Source organism: Triticum aestivum, chromosome 6D (assembly GCF_018294505.1).
Source record: "Triticum aestivum cultivar Chinese Spring chromosome 6D, IWGSC CS RefSeq v2.1, whole genome shotgun sequence".
In the NCBI taxonomy this organism is placed as follows: Eukaryota; Viridiplantae; Streptophyta; class Magnoliopsida; order Poales; family Poaceae; genus Triticum; species Triticum aestivum.
Genome location: NC_057811.1, coordinates 82,343,583 through 82,363,697, shown reverse-complemented (window position 1 = coordinate 82,363,697; position 20,115 = coordinate 82,343,583). Strand labels below are relative to the sequence as shown.

Sequence of the window (20,115 nt, the reverse complement as noted above, 5' to 3'; positions counted from 1 at the left end):
CAGACACCTTAATCTATCTTCATAGATTCTTTCCTGCCCAATTTTTTTTCTTTACACTTTGATGGAAAAAGTGTTTCAAAATCATTTTTGTTATGTGCTTTAGGAAATTTATATTGTTTCTATTCCATAATAGGTCATAGACATACAGGATTGAAAACTTTATATAGCTCCCACTGAGTTCTACAAAACTATTTTATTAGTGAGGGAGTCCTGGATTAGGGGATCGTCGGGTGTCCGGGCTATGTGATATGGGCCGGACTGATGGGCCATGAAGATACAAGGCAGAAGACGTCCCCCCCATGTCCGGATAGGACTCTCCTATGCGTGGATGGCAAGATTGGTGTCCGGATATGTAATTACCTTCCCTTGTGAACCGACTCTATACGACCCTAGACCCCTCCGGTGTGTATATAAACTGGAGGGTTTAGTCCGTAGAGGCTATCAGAATTTACATAGGCTAGACAGCTAGGGTTTAGCCATTACGATCTCAAGGTAGATTAACTCTTGTAACCCCTATACTCATCAAAGACAATCAAGCAGGAAGTAGGGTTTTATCTCCATTAAGAGCGCGCGAACCTGGGTAAACATCGTGTCCCCTTTGTCTCCTGTTACCTTCGATCCTCAGACGCACAGTTCGGGACCCCCTACCCGAGATCGACCGGTTTTGACATCAACATTGGTGCTTTCATTGAGAGTTCCACTGTGTCGTCGGCAGAAGGTTCGATGGCTCATTCGATCGTCGACAACGATGCTTTTTCTGGGTAAACTTTTATCCCTGGTCAACTTTTTGTGTTTGGCAGCTTCGCTCTGCGTGCCAGTTCAGTTGGTCACCTTGAACAGATCAATAACTATGCCCCTGGTCATCAGATCAGGTTCGGAAGCCTGAATTATGTCGCTGATATCCGAGGAGACTTGATCTTCGAAGCGTCAAGGCCTCGCCCGCTATTCCTCATCTGCAAGAAGGAAACCCGTCGGATCCACCATCAGGGACCGTTCAAGGATCAACTATCGTTCCTGCCCTGGCCTTAGATCCAGAGCAGACCACCTCGTCCGAAGACGGGAGTATTAACCTCACCGGACTCCCCCCTACTATGGAGCTCCTTGTCGGAGACCCAGAGGCGGCCATATTATCGGCGGACCAGAACTCAAACAGGGTTCTCCCTATCATCAGAAAGCCGAACTCACCTCTGGATGTTAACTCCGAACCCTTGAGGTCTGCGTCCGTTGGGCATGGCCAAGCAGCGTTCATCAGGCCCGGCCCGCAGATCCTCAGCCACCCGTCCAGTTTTCACTTCTAAGCGAAGCTCTGGACCTAATGCGATCTCTCGCCATCACCGAAGCGTCGCTTCCGAACTATGCCCAGCCCGAACTAGGGGCTGAGTGCGGGGAATTTTGTGTCCCACCCACCACCCACTTGGTAGCCACTGTCGGGGACTTAACCGACATGCTAGACTACGTCTCCGAAGACATCGACGGTATGGACAACGATGCCGAAGCCGACTCAGGCCACAATCCGCCTATCACTGGGCGTTGGACGGCCACCTCCACATAGGATGTGTATATGGTAGATACTCCTAAAAAGGACGACGACGATGACAGGCAAGACCCGATTGAGGACAAACCCATTGAAGCACCATCGGCGCCGCTCAAAATCACGTCGCGCAAAGGAAAGCAATACCGGCACCGGGACAATAACACTCTGAATGACGCCGAACACCCCGAAGACCCCGTCGAGCCTGCATCCGAACAGGATAATGGGAGGAGGGACAAGTCAACCCCGACGAACCTGTCGGGAATGAGGATTCGGAAGATAGTAACTGTTGGGGATATAACTATTAGGTATAACCTGTCCAGGAGGGGCCGGGTCGTACCACTGACGACTTTTAAAATGAAGATGGCGGATCTGGCAAGCCTATTGACAGACCAAGACCCAGAGGCGACTTGAGGCCCAAGAGGATGAACCGCCATATGTATAAACTTGTATTGTAAGGCAAGCTTACTTGGTCACCGAGCCGGACACGCTGTGTATGAGCCGGCCGGGACTCTGTAAGCCGCTGGGCATCAACCTGTGTATATAAAGGGGTGACCCGGCGGCGGGTTAACTCAAGAAACAACAAGTTGAGAACTAGGTCAAGCGGATTCGCTCCCTGGTAATCGAAACCCTAGCACACTACAAGAAATATGTCAACTTGTGACCCTCACTATTGGCCGCTGAAAGGTCATTGTTTTTCATTTGCGACCTTTTTTGACGAAAAACAGAAGGTCAAAAGCTGGCGGTCGTAAACTAAAATTAACGACCTTCTGTAAAAGGTCGTTGGTTCTTCGACCAAAATTTTGGTCACTAGCAACCTCCCCAGACCACGTAGGCATCCAGCGTGGCAAGCTGATGTGGCACAAGAATCAGCCCGGTCCAATTCGGTTTTCTACATGGGTCTAGCCCAACAATTCGGCCTTTTTAATGTATTTTTTTCCTGTGCTTTTATTAGCTACATGGGTCTGGCCCAACAATTCAGCCTTTGATTTCTTTGCATGGGCCTTTTAACAACAGGTTTTCTATTTGATCATGTATTTTTCTAGGACATTTCTTTGCTGGGCCTCTCATGTTTTTCCCTCAAAAATAATTGTCCAATATAACTTGGGCCTAGCCCAGTTCCGAAAAAATTGATCCAATCCAAAAAAAATATTATGCCATTGACATTACAACACATCACACCACAAGTTATCTTAGGCCTAGCCCAGTTCTCATACATTTTCAAAGCAACGTGCAATGTTATTATATTACAAGCATTCATTCCAGCAATACTATTTGAGGCTGGCTGGCTGGCTGAGCTACTACTGACTGACTGCGGGCTAACTAAGTTTTTACAAAAGGTGAATCAGAAACCTAACGCTAATGCATTTGCATGGCGCTGCTGAAATACTCCAGGACGTGAAAAAAATAGAACTAGCCTATCTGGTACTTCACAGCAACCAAACATGTAATCTGCTTAATGGAAAGATTTCCTCTCCAAGTCCCGCTTCTCCCTTAGCAATGACAGGCTGATGCAAAACATCTGAGCATTCAAAAGAGAACAAAAGGTATGTCACTGATAGAATACAGAGTACTTTTAAAATAAAAAGTAAAGATACACCAGTATATTATCATTCTACTTATTATTATTATTAACCAGATCGTTCTACTTATCCAGAATATGGCTATTCATCAAAATTGGGAATTGAATTGGCACATATGACAAACTTAGCAGCAAACGAGCATGGAATGTTTCACATACACGACAAGGTTTAAAAACCATCATTCAAAGTTACAGCAGATCGAAGTTCCATTTGACTATATGGAATAACATTCATATTCAATCAATAGTACCTATTAAACTACCAGGTGCATGATCGAATTAAACAGACACTAGCTATTCATCTTGCCATCATCTGTAACAGAGCAACTATGTCAAAGTTAATTATGTGTATGTCACATGATACATGCATCAGGCATAAGGACATCAAGCATCAGGCCCATATCTGTTCAGCAAGACAGAGTACATACCTTTGTGTCGATGCAATGGATGGGGCTGCAGTTGAACATATGGTCCGCATCATCGTTGACGCTGGAAGTCGCACGTACTTGTCCATTTAGAAGTATGCCATGAAAAATGTTACACAAGCAAGTATTAGCATAAAGTAGAGCTTCTACAGTACATGCAAGCTTTGATATGAAGGACCAAGCAAGTATTAGCATAAAGTAGAGCTTCTACAACCATAGACCGACGTTTCAAAGTAGTACACACGACACAACTACACATAGCATTGACACAAGCAATTTTGCATTCCAACTTGTAAGCTAGTACGGAGATTACAACAGCTCACTTAATCACAAAGCACAGCGAGTAACCAAAGCAGAAACTAAGGACGGGTGGCTCCCAGGCATCAGAAATGTTCCAATTAGTACCGTAGCATGTCATATCACAGGTTATCTTGAGCTCTGAGCAGTTAGATTACACTTATATTAGGCAAATGAAGCTACACATCAACTCACCAGCTTCTCTACATACATCAACACTTGTGGGAGGCAGCAGCACGGACCGTCGATGAGGTTGTTGAGTTTGGCTGGAAGTATAAGCATACATGTAGTTGCGCTTTAGGGGGCGAGAGGGGCAGTAGGCGTTGATGAGCACCGCCTAGTCAGCCACCTTGCATTAGGGAATCACCTTCTGCTCCAGGCTGCCACACACGCACACACATCAATGAAGTTATATCACCAGCAAAAGCGCCAAAGCAAAATGAAATTCAAACATCAAGACAAGATCCAATCTAAGCGGTCACAAAGTTCAAGAAAAATATATAACTTGCCATCATCCTGCAAACCATCAGTCTCACCATAAATTGCAATCTTTCTCTCCAATTTAACAAGAGATCAATGTAGTCAATCAGGTGGTATAAGAAGTTGTCAGTCAGGTGCTTTACTTGTGTGCGGAGGATAAGCAAAAGCAGCAGCACATGCTTTTCCTATTAGCATCTCCGGTCAAACAAACAGGATGCAGCAAGTGATTACATTGACCCCGATTCAAACATTTTAAGTACTAGACAATCATAAACATCCAACAGTAGGCAAATCTAGCACTGTCATACCAACAACCAACAGTATTTCTATCTAGTAGTGAAGATTGAAGTTGCAACAGTAGGCAAATCCCACATCCAGTCAACATCCAGCAATGGAATCCAAACAAAAGTCTAAGAATGTACCCCTAAAATACATCTGGAATTGAAGTAAAAAAGCAAGCGGTTTGCCGAGATGCGCTCACCATCTGATGAAGTCGATACGGCCGGTGCCGTCGTCGAGCGTGAAGGACACGTCCGTGTTCCGCTCTGCCTTGCCGCTGACAATCCCCACAAGCCGGACCTGCACATGTAGCAATGTTATACATAACAAAACTTCAGTATTTCCGATTTCGTGGTACAATGAAAGAGCAGTTCAGTTGAAGAATTTAGCTTGCCATTCTCAATTTTACTACTTAAAGACATAATGTAACAAATATTGGATACTTCACAGCAAGCAAATAGTGCAATAAATTCACTGGTTTATGGATACGATCACAGATTCACATGAGGCGTGCGTGGAATATAGTGCAAATAACAACGGAAATTTAAAGAAGCTTGCTTGTTAACGAAGGCCTACCAATCACTTCAACCTAACCTAAAAATAACAGTACATAGACTGTTCCATTACATAGTACTGCTATGTAATTGATATGCAAAAGAAGATACATCTCCCATGTTCAGCAATCAGGATCAACCATGAAGCTTTCACTACTCCTACATCAGTAAGCTTTTAGTACTCCAGTTGCTAGTGTTCTAAACCAACAGAGCAATGCTATAGGAGTAGAAAGAGAACTAGAGGTAGGAGAGGGAGCCGCTCACCGGAGAGCTTGTGGTCACCGCCATACACAGCCGCCGTCACGCCAGTCACCTCAAGAAGTACCACTGCGCCGGAGACGCCACCAGACATGCGCAAGAGTAGAGCACCTCCTGCATCCAAATCCAAATCGAACAAGAACAAAAAATTAGGAATAGTTGCAACCGTTGATGGAGCAGAGCACATGCGCAAGAGCTGAGAGGAGTTGGCGAACCTGTAGGCGGCGTCTTTGGCGGAGTAGCAGCCGTCCAGGTCGATGGAGCAGAGGAGCGCCGGCGTTTGTCGCCGGCTTCCTCGAGCTGCTGCGCTCGTCCCGGACCGACGACTGCAGGGTGCGGTGTGCTGCTCCCGTATCCTACAGGAGGAGCGTCCCAGGTCGCGGATCTGGCAGCCCTCGTCTCCGGCAGGCGCTGGATCCATCGGCGAGGCTGCGGCCATCGATCCAGAGGGAGGAAGGAGTGCACCATGGATCCAGATCGGAGTGGGCAAGGTTGCGGCCATCGCGGTCTGGAAGCGCCGCCTCGCACTGCCCGACTTGGGGCCAAGGTGAGGGGAGGGCGCGGTGGTGTGCGGCGGCGGCATGGGTCGTTGACGGTGAGGGTGGAGCGGCGGCTGCGGGAGTGGATCCCATCTCACTGAACCGAGAGAGAGCAGCGACTGGGACGGATGGCCGGGGATGGCCGGGGATGGGGCCGGAGGAGGGATCAGGGAGTGGTGCAGGGGACGGGGAAGAGGTGGCGGCGGCGAGGTTGGCGACGAGGAGTGGTGCAGAGGACGGGGAGGAGGTGGCGGCGGCGGCGAGGAGATGGGGATGAGGGAGGAGGGGTGCGATGGGGGATCTGAGCTAGGGTTTGGGCTTCGGGTGGGGATCTTTTTCTTTTCTTTTTTCTGTAGATAGATGGATGGATGGATGTGGGGTAGAGGGATGGATGGATGGGCGCCATGTCATCGATCCATGGAAAGAGTTCTCATTGGTTCGAAAAATCAGTAATTTAAAATAGTCTTCAAGTATTAAAAATAAAGGAATTTTGTGAAGCAGTTATCAAAAATATTTTGAAAAAGGGCACCACACAAATTTTCACTAGACTTAGCACTACTAGAAAAAGGCTTACTAGTGGCGCACTACTGGTGCGCCACTAGCATCACGCCACTAGTAATTTTTACTAATGGCGCACCGCTGGTGCGCCATTAGTATCTGGTACCCTAATGGCGCATCTGGCAGTGCGCCATTAGTATGCCTCCCAGGGGGCCATATATACCCATGTGCTTTGCCATACTAATGGCGCATTGCTTGGTGATGCGCCATTAGTACTCTCTGGCATACTAATGGCGCACTGCTCTGGGATGCGCCATTAGTATCCTTTGGCATACTAATGGCGCACGTTGGCGTGATGCACCATTAGTATGTATATTAGGGATTATTTTTTTTCTTTTCTGATTTTTGCACAGATTACAAAATATATTATTGGACAGAAAATAAGCAGCAGGACACAGCAACAGCAGATTCATCGAATACAATAGAAGTTTAGTCTCCGAATACAATTCATCATATTAGTCTCCGAATTCAAAAGACCGAACGAAGATAGAACATTACAAGTCTCGAGACCGCGAGTAGCGAGTTTGTCTTCACATTACAAGTCGATATCGATCATCTAAACTACCATCACATAGAAGAGAGATGCGGTCATCACGATGAGCATCATCGCGATGAAACTGGTCTTCATCCGGTTCCTCCACCGCTCCCTCCTCTTTCCCGCTAGATAGCGCGCGTATCTAGATTCCGCCTCCGCCCTAGTGGTGTACCCTTTGTAACTGTTACCGCTGAAACGGTGAACCTGTCTCCGACACTCCTCCCAGTCGTCGTAGACTCCGGGAACCTTACCCTTGTACACGACATACGACGGCATCTCTATGCACTAGCCAAACAACAGACAATACATAAGCAATATATAAGTATGCAACAAAAGGATCGGAAGAGAAAAGCAAGACATCCATAGCACGATTCATGGTCCTACTAACAAATAGCATCGATTACATCTAAGTTGAACGACTGTCCAAACCAAAGAGACATACAAGTTCACTACAGTTTAATTACAACATGAGCTAATGAATGTTTCAGAACTACACATAGCATCACAACTTTCGACTCGACTCATGGGACCGGAGCGTGGATGAAGCCGCCGTCTGTCGTGATGGTCATGAAGTCGCGGGCGTTGTCAGCCTGCATTTGTAGCGTTGTGTCTATCTCGCTGTTGGACGGTTGAAATTTGAGGTAGAACTGCCCCGAGGTACGAAGGACATCTTGATGGATGATTTCTGCAAACTCCGACTGGATGCGAAAGAATTCTTGTCGGATGTCCGCGTCCTGGATTGCCCCCAAGCTTGCGGCCCAATCTTTGAGATTATTTGGTAGCAGAAGGTGATTATGGTCCCGCACGATCGCCCGCATGTGATGGAGGGCGTAGTAGGCATCCTTCTGACCGCCAGGCGGCTGCTTGACGCAGGGGAACGTCGTATTGTGGGTGAACACGTGCCTGCCGTACCTACGAACTGGCCTCTTAAAGGTGCCTCCAGATGCGGCGTAGCCGGGGAGAGCATCATCAAGAACTTTCTTGATATTTGTGTAGTCTATCTTGGAGTCACGGTCCGGGTCGAGATACGTGGCCATGGAATATTTCGGGCTTAAGAGGATGAGTGTGCAATGTGTGTCACTGCACAGAACACGGAATGTTAGAAAAAAAAGAACGATCGAAATCTAAGAAATCATATGTTACGGGGCGGTTAGGAGATGACTTACTCGGGAAAGTAAGGCACGAGGAAGTTATCCTTATCTGGGTTTGCCAGAATGACGCCTTCGAGGTGTGAACTCGCGACTTGCCGGTCCCCAGCGCTGCCCAAGATCTTGGCACGCATGTAGAAGGGGTCGACTATCACAATGTCCGGGGTCTTGTCTCTAATGATCCGCATCTCCATACTCAGCGAAAACAGCCGAACGAAGGTGTAGTGCAGCGGATGAAGGTTAAGCATAGCAAAGATGTCATCAAATCGCAGGACGATCGTACCCCCGACGGCGCTATCCACAAAGCCCTTGCCCTCTGGCACCTTGGCCACGAAAACCGGGTATGCCACATCATTCTCTCTGAGACGCCGCTTCTCCAAAGAAAGAACACTGTCATGCAGACTCCGCATAGCACCGGTTGCAGCATTGAGCATATTTGTCGGTAGCATCGGCCTACCCGCCACATGCACCCTCCTCGAGATATCCTTAGGTGAAGGTGGTCCGTCCTGAGCACGGATCGTACTCGGTGCCGGTTGGCTCGCACTGGCGCCCTTGTTAGTCTTTCGTTTCCGTCCCTTCTTCTTGATCTGCTGTAATGGGATCGAGTTCTGCTCACAGACCGCCTTCTTGAGCGTGTTGGGGCTGATAATATTTGGCACCTCAGCTATCTGAGGCTCGGTGAAGGCGGCAGCTGGAGGCGTCTCCTGAGAACTGAACGCCAGACGACGCCTGTTGCAATTGGGTTTCTCCGCCGTACCAGCTAGATCGCGGTCGTCTTTTTGAGGGTTGGGTTCTTGAGAAGGAGGCCCGCAGAACTCGTCACCGTACCCATGCTCGGCAAAGTACTTATCGACGTTGGTAAATGTACCGTCGTCGTTGTCGTCGTCGTCCGGATCCTGTGCCATATGCATGTTCGGATCCTGTGCCATAGGGATGTCCGGCAGGTCCGGTAGCGTTGCGGCGTTCTTGCCATGGCTTGGCGCTGGCACGACTGGCGGTCTTGTCTGTGGGGTGGTGTCCCCCGCCCCCAAACGAATCTGGCTCTTCGGCCAAAGCAGGGGCCAGCTTACACAGGCGCTGAGGGTCATCACATCATCTTCGTCGGCCCCAGCGGGTCGAATCGGAGGTAACAACTCGTCGCAGCCTGGCAGTACCCGAACCAGTTCAACCCTATAGAAGGTGGGTGGCATCGGATTACCGTGGAACACGCGGTTGCCCGGTTGAACGATTCTGCCCTTGGCGACATCGACCAACTCGCCGCCCACGAAGTGCAGGAGAGTGCAAGGAACATCGGTGGCGCCCTGCGAAAACATGTAGGGCGTCAGGGATGCCCAGTCAAAGGCAAGGAGATGAAGTCATCGGCCGAGAGGCTTAGTTACCGTGATGCCGTCGAGCTCGGCTAATGTCGAGGCACCGCCAACGGCGGGCGTGCGCGTGCAACTGACGGAGGGGCCGCTTGCTGGCGAGGTGCCGGCCGGCGTACACCCAGGTGCATTAAGCTCCAATGCCCGTGCCGGCGCCGGAGACACGAATACCGCCTCCGCCGGAGACACCAATGGCGCCGCCTGCGCGTTGTGCGAGTTGCTGGCCGTGAAGCTGGGAACCGGGGGAGGCCCCTGTTGGCCGCCCGCAATCCACGTCGTCAGCCCCTGAATCAAGGTAGGCACAATGGCGGTGAGCGTCGTTCCCAGTTGTTGTTGCACTTGCTCTTGGACAATCTCCGGAATCCGCGCCACTTGTGCCTTGAGTTCTTGAACCTCGCGCGACTGGCTTTCCGAGCTGGTCTTTTTCTCCTTTCGCCCACCAGCGGTATAGTATGACGACCATTTTGTGGACAAGCCTTTGCCGGCCACACGACCAGCTGACGACGGCTTACTGAGCTTATCCTTGTTTTTCATTACGTTCAACGCCCTATTTAAAGGGGTGTCAAAAGGGGAGCTCTGAGATGACCCCGCGCTACTGCTTTCAGCCTCCTGCGGAAGGAATGTGAACCATTTAGAAATTTGGCTTCATTAACTAGAATGCAACCATATATGTAGCTAATTACGCGGGGGTGTATTCCTTACCAGAACTTTCTCAAGCGCCTTGGTCTTCGGATCCGTGGTAAGCTCCTTTGTTACCGGGTCCTCCTTGTACCGGGCCCTGACAAAGTTCCTGGTCTGCTTGTCAGGGAATTTCTCGAAGCGGGGCGGTAGGCCTTGCTCGGCACGCTCCGCGTCCTCCTTGTCCCATATAGGCTCCGCCACTCTATAACCGCCGGGACCGAGTTGGTGGACCCCTAAGTTCAACTGCCGCATTTCTTTCCCCCACTGACTTGATTCGGAGGTTGCGCTGCTCTCGCACTTGATCTTGAACTCCTTGTAGTCATCTTCGCTCATCAAAGGATATTTCGCCTTGATCTTCTCATAACTATCACCTTTTTCAATCATTGCCTTCACCGTGCTTCTCCATGTAGACAGGGCCGTGCTCATCCTCGTGAGGGCGGCACTGTTCACTTTATTCCCTGAGAGGCGTGTGTTTGCAAACTCATTGGGGAACTTGTATCGTTCGTGCAGCTTCGTGAAGAGGAGGCAGCGCAAATTCCCTCGGTCCTTATGCCTTAGGTTCTCGGTGTTGATCGAGACGGTGCTCCGGAGAATGCACCCGAGCTGAACCGAGTACCCCTTGACTACATGTTTGGGCGCCGTTGGATGCCCGTCGGAGTTCACTTCAGTAAATTCCTCCTTGACGGTGCCGAGCATGTTCGGGCGCCGGTCCTTCCGTTGCCTCTTCGGTTGGCTGCCATCTGTGCGTGCGCCGCCATCATCAGTGGTGGCATCCTCGGCGGCACCATCAGTGGTGTCATCCCCGACCCACTAGGGGTTGTGTAGTCAGGATCGGTGTCTTCCGCGGCGTCCTCATAGCGGTGAGGTTCTTCCTCCATCTCCTGGGACAGCTCCCAGAATTGCTTGCCGCCCGAACCGCCGGCCTCATCGTTGTGGGCCATGTTTCGCTCTAAATAGGAAAAAAGTTTGGTCAAAAAGTTGGTTATTGTCAAGGAACAAGATCATGGTCTCATCATTTAGGGTTTGTCGACACCGAGGCATCCTAAAAGCTAAGCTTTTATCATTTAGGGTTTGTCGACGCCGAGGCACCCTAAAAGCCTAAGCGTACATCATTTAGGTTCTCATCGACACCGAGGCACCCTATAGAAGCCAAGGTTTCATCATTTAGGGTTTGTCGACGCCGAGGCACCCTAAATGCTAAGTTAAGTTTTCATCATTTAGGGTTTATCGATGCCGAGGCACCCTAGGTTGGGGCTAATCACTTGGCACTAATCACTTGGCTCTATTGCCACCTATGTTGGGTTTATCATCTAGGGTTTATCGATGCTAAGGAGAATTCTAAGTTGGGCGTAATCACTTGGCTCTATTGCCACCTATGGTTTAATGCAGCAAGAATGGCGGGGCAGTCGATCCTACTTAACTAAGTACTAAGATACCCCGGCCCATGCATTAGTCGCAAGTACCCCATATGTCCTATTTTTAGCAAAGTCATGCTAAATCTCATAGGGAAAATTTCAGCATGACCTTTGCTGAAAATAGGACATATGGAGTACCCGAATTTGCCGGAACGGAAGTTAATCGACATTCCAGCAAACTCAAGGGCCTCTCGGGGTACCTGCAAATTCATCACGACACAATGGTCGGAGACAAAACATGATGGGCAGGCCAAATACTCATGTCACAAGTAATTCAGAGGCATCACAATAAAGCAACACCCTGCACTAGCCTAAAAACAAGTGAAGTTTCACCCATATAAGAACAACTTTATAAAATAAGAGAAGTTGCTAAATTTTTTGTATCCTTCATACACACTGGAGTACAATGCTTTATAATGTTCCATCATCATTACAGAAATCCAAGAAACACATGGTCTTGAGGATATTCTTTATGACTGATTGTTTCAGTTTTACATGCAGATTTTGACCAAAAAACACATGGTCTTTTTAACAGTTTTCAGTTTGGACAGAATACTGAAAACTACAGTTTGGACAGAATTCCTAACACTTTGGTCTTCTAGTTACAAAACAAAACTGACATAATTCTAGATGCCATAACTGAATTTTCCTTTGGCATCTAAAAACTGACATAATTTGGATAATTCTAGACCAACTGGCCTCTGTGAATGTCTAGTTCATTTTCCAACATATGAGATGAAGATCTAAGTGCTCAGCTACTTGATAGTGTTATAGGATATAATATAAATGAAAATTAATTTTAAGACAGAAAAATAATAATTTCGGTGACCCCTGCCAATACAACTAAAGAATATGACAAGAAAATAACTAGAGTATAAGTTGGCAGTAATTTTGCTAAAAAAATTGCATACAAACTAAAGAATATGACAAGAAAATAACAATATACACTTTTTGCTAAATTTGGAGTTACTTCCTATAACAGTGATGACAGAGTAGTGTAAAGTATATTCTCCTAGCAGTATGTTCCATCTTGTAAAAGAAAAGGAAAGAAAAATTGTTTTCTAGGCATAAAAAAGAGACCTTTTACAGTACAACAAGTTATTTTGGACCGTTTATTTTTTTGATCTAGTGACCCAGATTTGCTAATACTACACCAACAATTGTTTTCTAGGCTAATACTACATCAAGCACATAATTCTAGATGCCAAAGGACAAGAGAGGTTCGGTATGTATCGTCGGCACAGAGGAAGGAGGAAGGAGGAGAGGTACCTGGTCGCCGGAGGGGTCGGGGTCGGGGTCGGGGCCGCGGTCGAAGGAGAGCAGGGGCCAGTGGCGGAGGACGGCAGGGGCAGGCGGGATGGGCGCGTCGGGGCCGCGCTCGCCGGCTGCTGCAGGGGCCGGAGGAGGCCCTCGCTCGTCGGAGGGAGGAGGAGAGGAGAGGAGCGGGCGGCGCGCGCTCGGCCGATCCCGTTCGGGGGGCGCGGGGGCGGCGGGGGTGGAGTCCCGCGGGGGTCGGGGCGGCGGCGTTGAGGCAGCGCAAGAGCACAGCGGCGGACGGAGGGGGCGGAGCAAGGGGGCGGCGGCGTACGGTTGGGGTCGAGTGGGGGTTCTGGCGAGGGAGGGAGGGAGGCCACAGTGCGAGGGGAACAAGTACGTCGATTCTAATGGCGCACCTCCCCCTGGTACGCCATAAGTACGTCAACTCTAATGGCGCACCTCCCCCTGGTGCGCCATTAGAATTTGGTTTTACTTACTAGCCCGACTGGTCAGGTTATATCCCACCTAACCCTATCTCCATCAGAACACGCCCACTAGCCCGACTGGTCAGCACGCAGCACACACACTAGGAGGTCCTGGGTTCGATTCCCAAGCTCCCCAATTTTTATTTTTATGCATTTAAAATGTTGTTTGATATTTATTTGTGTTTAAATATGTTCAAACTTGTTTAAATCATAACAGTAATATTTTTTTTATAAAAACAGTAATGATTTTTTAAAAAATATCATCAAATTTGTTATTTGAAAATATAATCAAATTTGCTTTTTTTGCAAATTTAGTTGCATTCATTTGTGACGGTGGAGCGGGCCGGGGAGGGTGCGGGGGTCATCGGCGACGGCCGTGGAGCGGGGGAGGGTGCGGTGGGTCGTCGGCGACGGTGGAGTGGGGGAGGGTGCGGGCCGGGGGTCGGCGGCGGCGGCCGGTGGAGCGGGGGAGGGTGCGGGGGGTCGGCTACAATCGAGGAAATACAATCGAGTGTCCATGAAATTTAAAAACATTCATGAGTTCAAAAAGTGCCCATGAAATACAATCAAGAAATGAAGGCTACAATTTAAATACAATCGATCTTAGCTAGCTATCTGTTCACAATCTTCTTGCCCTTATTTTTCGTTAATGGAGTTCTTCTCTTGAACGAACGTCCTTTAGGTAGGGTGGTCCTGCTTCTTCTTGTGGTGTATGCTGATACTTCATCGTCGTCGTCATGTTCCATCTTCGGGTCGCCGTACTTGTCGAAGTCTTGCTCATTGGCGACTCCATCCATTCCGATGATCTTCCTTTTGCCTCTCCTCACGACAACACGACTGGGCTTTGATGGGTCGGTAATGAAGAAGCATTGGTCCACTTGGGAAGCCAGTACCCATGGCTCATTTTTCGCGGTGACGTTCGCGCCTGCGGTCTTGGATTTGGCTTCGGGTATAACCATGGTGGTGAAATACCGGTCTTCTTTTATGACGCTCTTGGCCCATCTGACACGGAACATCGGGACCTTCTCTCCAGCGTAGCTCAGCTCCCAGATCTCCTCGATCCTTCCGTAGTATCTATCCTTGTCGTTACCGGTGTAGGATTCCATCGTTACCCCGGAGTTCTGATAACCATCGCTCTTCATGTCCTTGTCCTCGGTGTAGAATGTGTAGCCGTTGATATCGTACGCCTCATACGTCATCAGGTTGTGCTCGGCGCCCTGTGACAAGGCGAATATGAGTTGTTCTTCCGCGGAAGAATCCTCATGTAAAGGGTACGACAGAAGCTTCTGCTTGAACCAACGCGTGAAACATGAGTTGTGCTCTTTGATTATATCTCCGTCTGTCCTCTGTTGGCCTCGGTCATTGTACGTCTTCTCAATAAACGTTTTGTGCTCTACCACCCAAGGATCGACCACGTCTATGTGTTGTAGCGCGACTAGGTTTGCTCTTTCAAAGTCGGCGAGTCGACCATCGAAGTCGACATGCATTTCGCGGCGACCCTCACGGTGACCCCATCCAGCGAGCCTGCCGAGGTGCCTGTTGACGGGCAGACCAACGGGGTTCTCGATGCCTAGATAATTCGTGCAGTAGGAGATGCACTCTTCGGTCAGAAAGCCCCTGGCTATGCTTCCCTCTGGACGTGACATGTTGCGAACGTATCCTTTGATGACACCATTCATCCTTTCGAACGGCATCATGCTGTGCAGGAACGTCGGCCCGAGTTGGATGATATCCTCCACGATATGGACCAGCAGATGCACCATAACGTCGAAGAATGCGGGAGGGAAGTACATCTCAAGCTCGCATAGTATCACCACGATCTCTTCCTGTAGCCTTCTGAGTTGCCTCACGCCAACCGACTTCCGAGAGATGACGTCGAAAAAGTTGCATAGGCCAAATAGCGTTTCACGGACGTGCGCGTCCATGATCCCACGGATTGCAACTGGAAGTATCTGCGTCATCAGCACGTGACAGTCGTGAGACTTCATCCCGCTGAACTTCTGCTTCACTGAGTCTAGGTATCTGCTTATCTTCCCCGCGTAACCGTAAGGAAGTTTTACTCCTACGAGGCAGGTGAAAAACTGATCGATCTCCTCCTGACTTAGAGTGAAGCACGCGGGAGGGAAGTCATTTCCGGTCTTCTTGGCCTTTTTGCCTTTGCGACGACTTTCCGTGTCCTGCTTCGCCTCATCATCATCATCATTAGCGTGAAGCTCCTCCCTGATGCCCATTGATTTCAAGTCTGCCCTTGCTTTCGGCCCATCTTTGGTCCTCTCTGGCATGTTGAGCAGGGTACCAAGCAGACTCTCGCACACGTTCTTCGTGATATGCATGACATCAAGGCTGTGAGGCACACGGTGGATCTTCCAGTACGGCAAGTCCCAGAAAACAGACCTCGTTTTCCATACCTTCAGCAGTGGCTCTGGCGCCTTTCGCTTCTTTCCCGGCTCTGGCGCCTTTTGCTTCTTTCCCGGCAGTGGGCAATCTTTCCAATTTTTCAACAGCTCGTCTATTTCCTCGCCGCTCCTCGTACGCGGGCGTCTTCGGGGTTCGGTTTCACCATCGAACAGATCCTTGCGTTTCCTCCACGGGTCATCGTCGCGAAGCCACCTTCGATGTCCCATGAACACGGTTTTCGAAGACCCGGGATCTCTATCTAGCTGGCGATACGTTGTGTCATCCATGCACCTGACACATCCAGAAAATCCGTGGACCACCTGCCCCGCGAGATATCCGAAACCGAGATAGTCGTGCACCGTCGTGAGCAGTGCGGCTCTCATAGGGAAATATTCTTTCTCTGCGGCGTCCCACGTATTGGCTGGCGTTTTCCACAGCGTGTCTAGCTCCTCTTCCAGCAGCCCCAGATACAGATTGATGTCGTTCCCTGGTTGTTTCGGCCCTTCAATTAGCATACTCATGTGAATGTACTTCCTCTTCATGCACAACCAGGGGGGAAGGTTGTACATCCACACAAACACAGGCCAGGTGCTATGTGTGCTTCTCTGGCTGCCAAACGGATTGACTCCATCGGTGCTCGCGCCCAGCACGATGTTCCTTGGATCGTTCCCAAATTCTGGGTGTTCGAAGTTCAACGCTTGCCACTGGCTCCCATCCTTAGGGTGACTCAGCATCTTGTCTTTTTTATTTATCTCCGGATCATTTGCGTCATCTTCTCGCTTCTTCTCCTCCCTATCCGCGTGCCAACGCAGGAGCTTTGCTACCTTAGGGTCCGCGAAATACCGCTGCAGACGAGGAGTGATCGGAAAGTACCACACCACTTTTCGAGGAGCTTTCTTCCTCTTCTTGTATCGAGTGACGCCGCACACCGGACATATGGTAGACTCCGTGTGCTCGTCCCGATAAATGATGCAATTGTTCATGCACACATGGTATTTCACGTGCGGTAAATCCAGAGGACACACGATTTTCTTCGCCTCCTCGAAACTGGTCGGGCACTTGTTCCCCTTGGGAAGACGTTCGTGCCAGAATGACATGTTCTCGTCGAAGCATGCGTCGGTCATTTTGTGCTTTACCTTCATCTCCAGAGCCATGAGCGTTACTTTCAGGCGGGTATCCTCGGGCCTGCATCCTTCATACAATGGAGTAACCGCGTCTATCTCCAGTTGATCCAGCTTGGCTTTCTCTCGGGCGGCAGCTCTTGCGTTATCCGTCTGCTTGAGAAGCAGCTCTTGAATATGAGGGTCCTGCACCCAGCCCATCGATGGTCCATCGTCGTCTGCTCCGCCGGCATCTTCATCTTCATGATCATGCCCTTCGTCTGCTCCCGCATCTTCCTCATCATCATGTCCGGCATCTTCTACATGATGACTGTGTACAGCATCACCGTCGTGATCATGTCCTGGAGATTCTTCGTCTTCTCGCCCGCCCGAGCCGCGGTGGTTGTCTTGCTGCCCATCCTCATTTCTTGCCCGACCCCCATGGACGACTTCATAGTCATCTTCATCACCTTGCCACCGATAGCCATCCATGAAACCACGCAAGAGCAGGTGGTCCCGCACCTGCCCGGAATCCGGGTCCGCAATAAGGCTCTTCAGCTTGCATCTTCGACACGGACATCTTATCTCCGTCTCGTTCTTTTCAAGCATCTCGGCCTTCGCGGAGCTCAAAAACCTATTCACGATGCCTTCGGTCATCGTGCGGACCATGGTCACCTGCGGGGTAGAGCAAAACGATATTTTAGAACCAAGAAAAAATTTGGCATGACTTTCCCTAAAAATAGGACCAAAAAGAATGCATAGTGCCAAAATTCTCGCCGAAACGGAAATGAATCAACATTCCGGCAAAATATTGGCAACTATCGCATTTCAAATACCGGTACCTGCAAACACAAACATATATGCAACACCACAAACATATGCAACACCACAAACATACATAGATCTAGCTAGGACATAAAAAGTGCATGTGCACGTTGTTGGAGGGAGAACAACATAAAGATAGCTTCCCCCTTACTTACCTATCAAAAAAGGGGCTTCAACCACGTAATTTGGATGAATTTATGGTGCAAATGAGGTGAGGAGGAGGAGGCAGCCGAGACAAGCTTGGAGGAGGGAGGAGAGAATGAAGTGGGGAAAGTGAGTGGGTAGGTGTGGCTGTCCAAAATATCTAGCTCGTCCCAGGTTACTAATGGCGCACCACCCCATAATGCACCATTAGTAACCCTGGTTACTAATGGCGCACCTGCTGGTGGTGCGCCATTAGTAGTTTTGCAAAAAAACACTAATGGCGCACGGGGGAGCAGTGCGCCATTACTAGCTTAAACTAGTAATGGCGCACTGCCCCTGGTGCGCCATTAGTAGTTTTGCAAAAAGTAAAAAATAAAAAAATATTTAGTGGCGCACTATGTTGCTGGTGCGCCATTACTAGTTACAACTAGTAATGGCGCACTATGTCCTGGTGCGCCATTAGTATGTCTGGCAAAAAAAAATTTCTTACTAATGGCGCACCGTGTGTCTGGTGCGCCATTAGTGTATTTCACACTAATGGCGCACCAGCACATGGTGCGCCACTACTACATAGCAATGGCGCACCACATGTCTGGTGCGCCATTAGTGGCCATTCCATCTATAGCCCTTTTCCTAGTACTGTAGACCACATTTTATGGATAAGGACCAATTTGTATGCATTTATGATCTTTCTAGCTATTTTAAATCATTTTCCGAGTGGCAAAAATGGGTTTTTTTGTGAAGAACCTACCAAATATTTGTTGCAAAATTAGACCAAATCAATTTTCTAAAATACTAGGCCATATTTAATGCACAATTGACAAAATGGTTGGGTGTCAAAAGTTTTGATCCACCTCTGGTGAAAAAGACAAATTTCCGCCGATTCAGTAGGAAGCGGGTCAAATTTGAACTGCGGCTGCCTCGTAGTTTGCTCTTTTTTTTTCCAAAAATCATTTCTAGATACAAAAGTATCTATTTAATCAAAGAAACACCAAAAAAATTCCAAGATTCAACCACTAGCTAGGAACGGTCATTCCTGCCTTTTTGACCACATTTTGAAACGGGCATAAAAAATTAAAAAAAAAATCAAAAAATTGGAAAACCTTCGCATTGTGTCATTATATGTGACCAAGTTACCAGGAAAAATAATAAACTTGTAATACGGCAATTCTTTTAAAAAAGTGTTCTCAGAAATGAGCTATCATGTGTGAAGATTCATGGCTTTCAACCCAAATGATCAATCTTATGGCCGCATTCATGGCATAGTTTGTTCAAATGATCTCATATTGTGCACAAGGGTGCATATTGGAATGGCAAACAATGTTGCCTAAGGAAGTTTTCATTTCCTTTGGACGAAAAAAACATTTTCCATTTTTCGAGTGCCCAAAAGGAGGTTTTTTTGTGAAGGACCTCCCAAATATATGTTGCAAAATTGGACCAAATCAATTTTCTAAAATACTAGGACATATTTAATGCACAATTGACAAAATGGTTATGTGTAAAACGTTTTGATCCACCTCTCGTGAAAAAGACAAATTTCCGCCGATTCAGTTGGAAGCGGGTCAAATTTGAACTGCAGCTGCCTTGTAGTTTGCTATTTATTTTTTCCAAAAATCATTTCTAGTTACATAAGTCCCTATTTAATCATAAATACATGGTTTGGTGGCGATATGTCGAGGTTTTGGCGGTGGCCGAGGGCCCCAACTCTAGGCGCGTAAACTCACATGCCTGCCGCGTGGTCACCGCGTGACCGTGGCGTTGCCATGTGTTTTGGGCGGCCTAGGCATGTCTAGTGGGTTGGGCACTCCCCAGGTAGGTGCTAGGAAGAAAATTACAACATAAGATTCTCACGAGGAGACCGATCGATGCTCAAACATGAATTAGCAGCCAAGTGTTTGATTAGCGGTACGAGAAATGTACATGGCTAATGGGCGTGAGTTTTGGCTAAGGATGATCAGTTACTAAGAAGACCGTCTTCACAAATTTTTAGCTCAAAAGGAGGAGCCTAGGTGGTACTTGCTTTGCAAAGTACCACACTGGACATAAATACGAATGTTGAAGCTGGGCTCAAAATAATGAATGGATTGAGCTGGCATTTGGTGGAGGACGGTTATTTGGGCATAGGAAAGCACTGTAGAAAATGGATACTATTTGGACATGCCAAAGTGGTACTTCCTTCACAAAGTGTTGTTCTGAACAGAATAGGAAAAGGAATATTGTTGAATTATTTTTGAACTAGGTAAGGAAGGTTTTTTACATAT

The 20,115-nt window shown here is 48.5% G+C and overlaps 1 protein-coding gene across 1 annotated transcript; it reads right to left on the bottom strand.

The window, feature by feature from the left end:
- Positions 1-2,719: 2,719 nt before the first annotated feature.
- On the bottom strand, positions 2,720-6,269 carry LOC123143711 (uncharacterized). Its single transcript, XM_044562672.1, has 5 exons — positions 5,622-6,269; positions 5,413-5,520; positions 4,797-4,894; positions 3,542-4,215; positions 2,720-3,053 (listed from the first exon to the last, which is right to left on the bottom strand). The coding sequence occupies exons 1-4, from the start codon at positions 5,872-5,874 to the stop codon at positions 4,177-4,179; spliced, it is 498 nt and encodes a 165-aa protein (XP_044418607.1). The 5' UTR covers positions 5,875-6,269; the 3' UTR covers positions 2,720-3,053; positions 3,542-4,176.
- Positions 6,270-20,115: the final 13,846 nt, after the last annotated feature.

Excerpts from the sequence above, each read along its gene's own strand:
- LOC123143711 (XM_044562672.1), bottom strand. The coding sequence starts at position 5,874 with ATGGTGCACTCCTTCCTCCCTCTGGATCGATGGCCGCAGCCTCGCCGA. Across the intron at positions 5,521-5,621 it reads GCCAAAGACGCCGCCTACAG|GAGGTGCTCTACTCTTGCGC; the intron begins GTTCGCCAACTC and ends ATTTGGATGCAG. Across the intron at positions 4,216-4,796 it reads CGTATCGACTTCATCAGATG|CCTGGAGCAGAAGGTGATTC; the intron begins GTGAGCGCATCT and ends CGTGTGTGGCAG.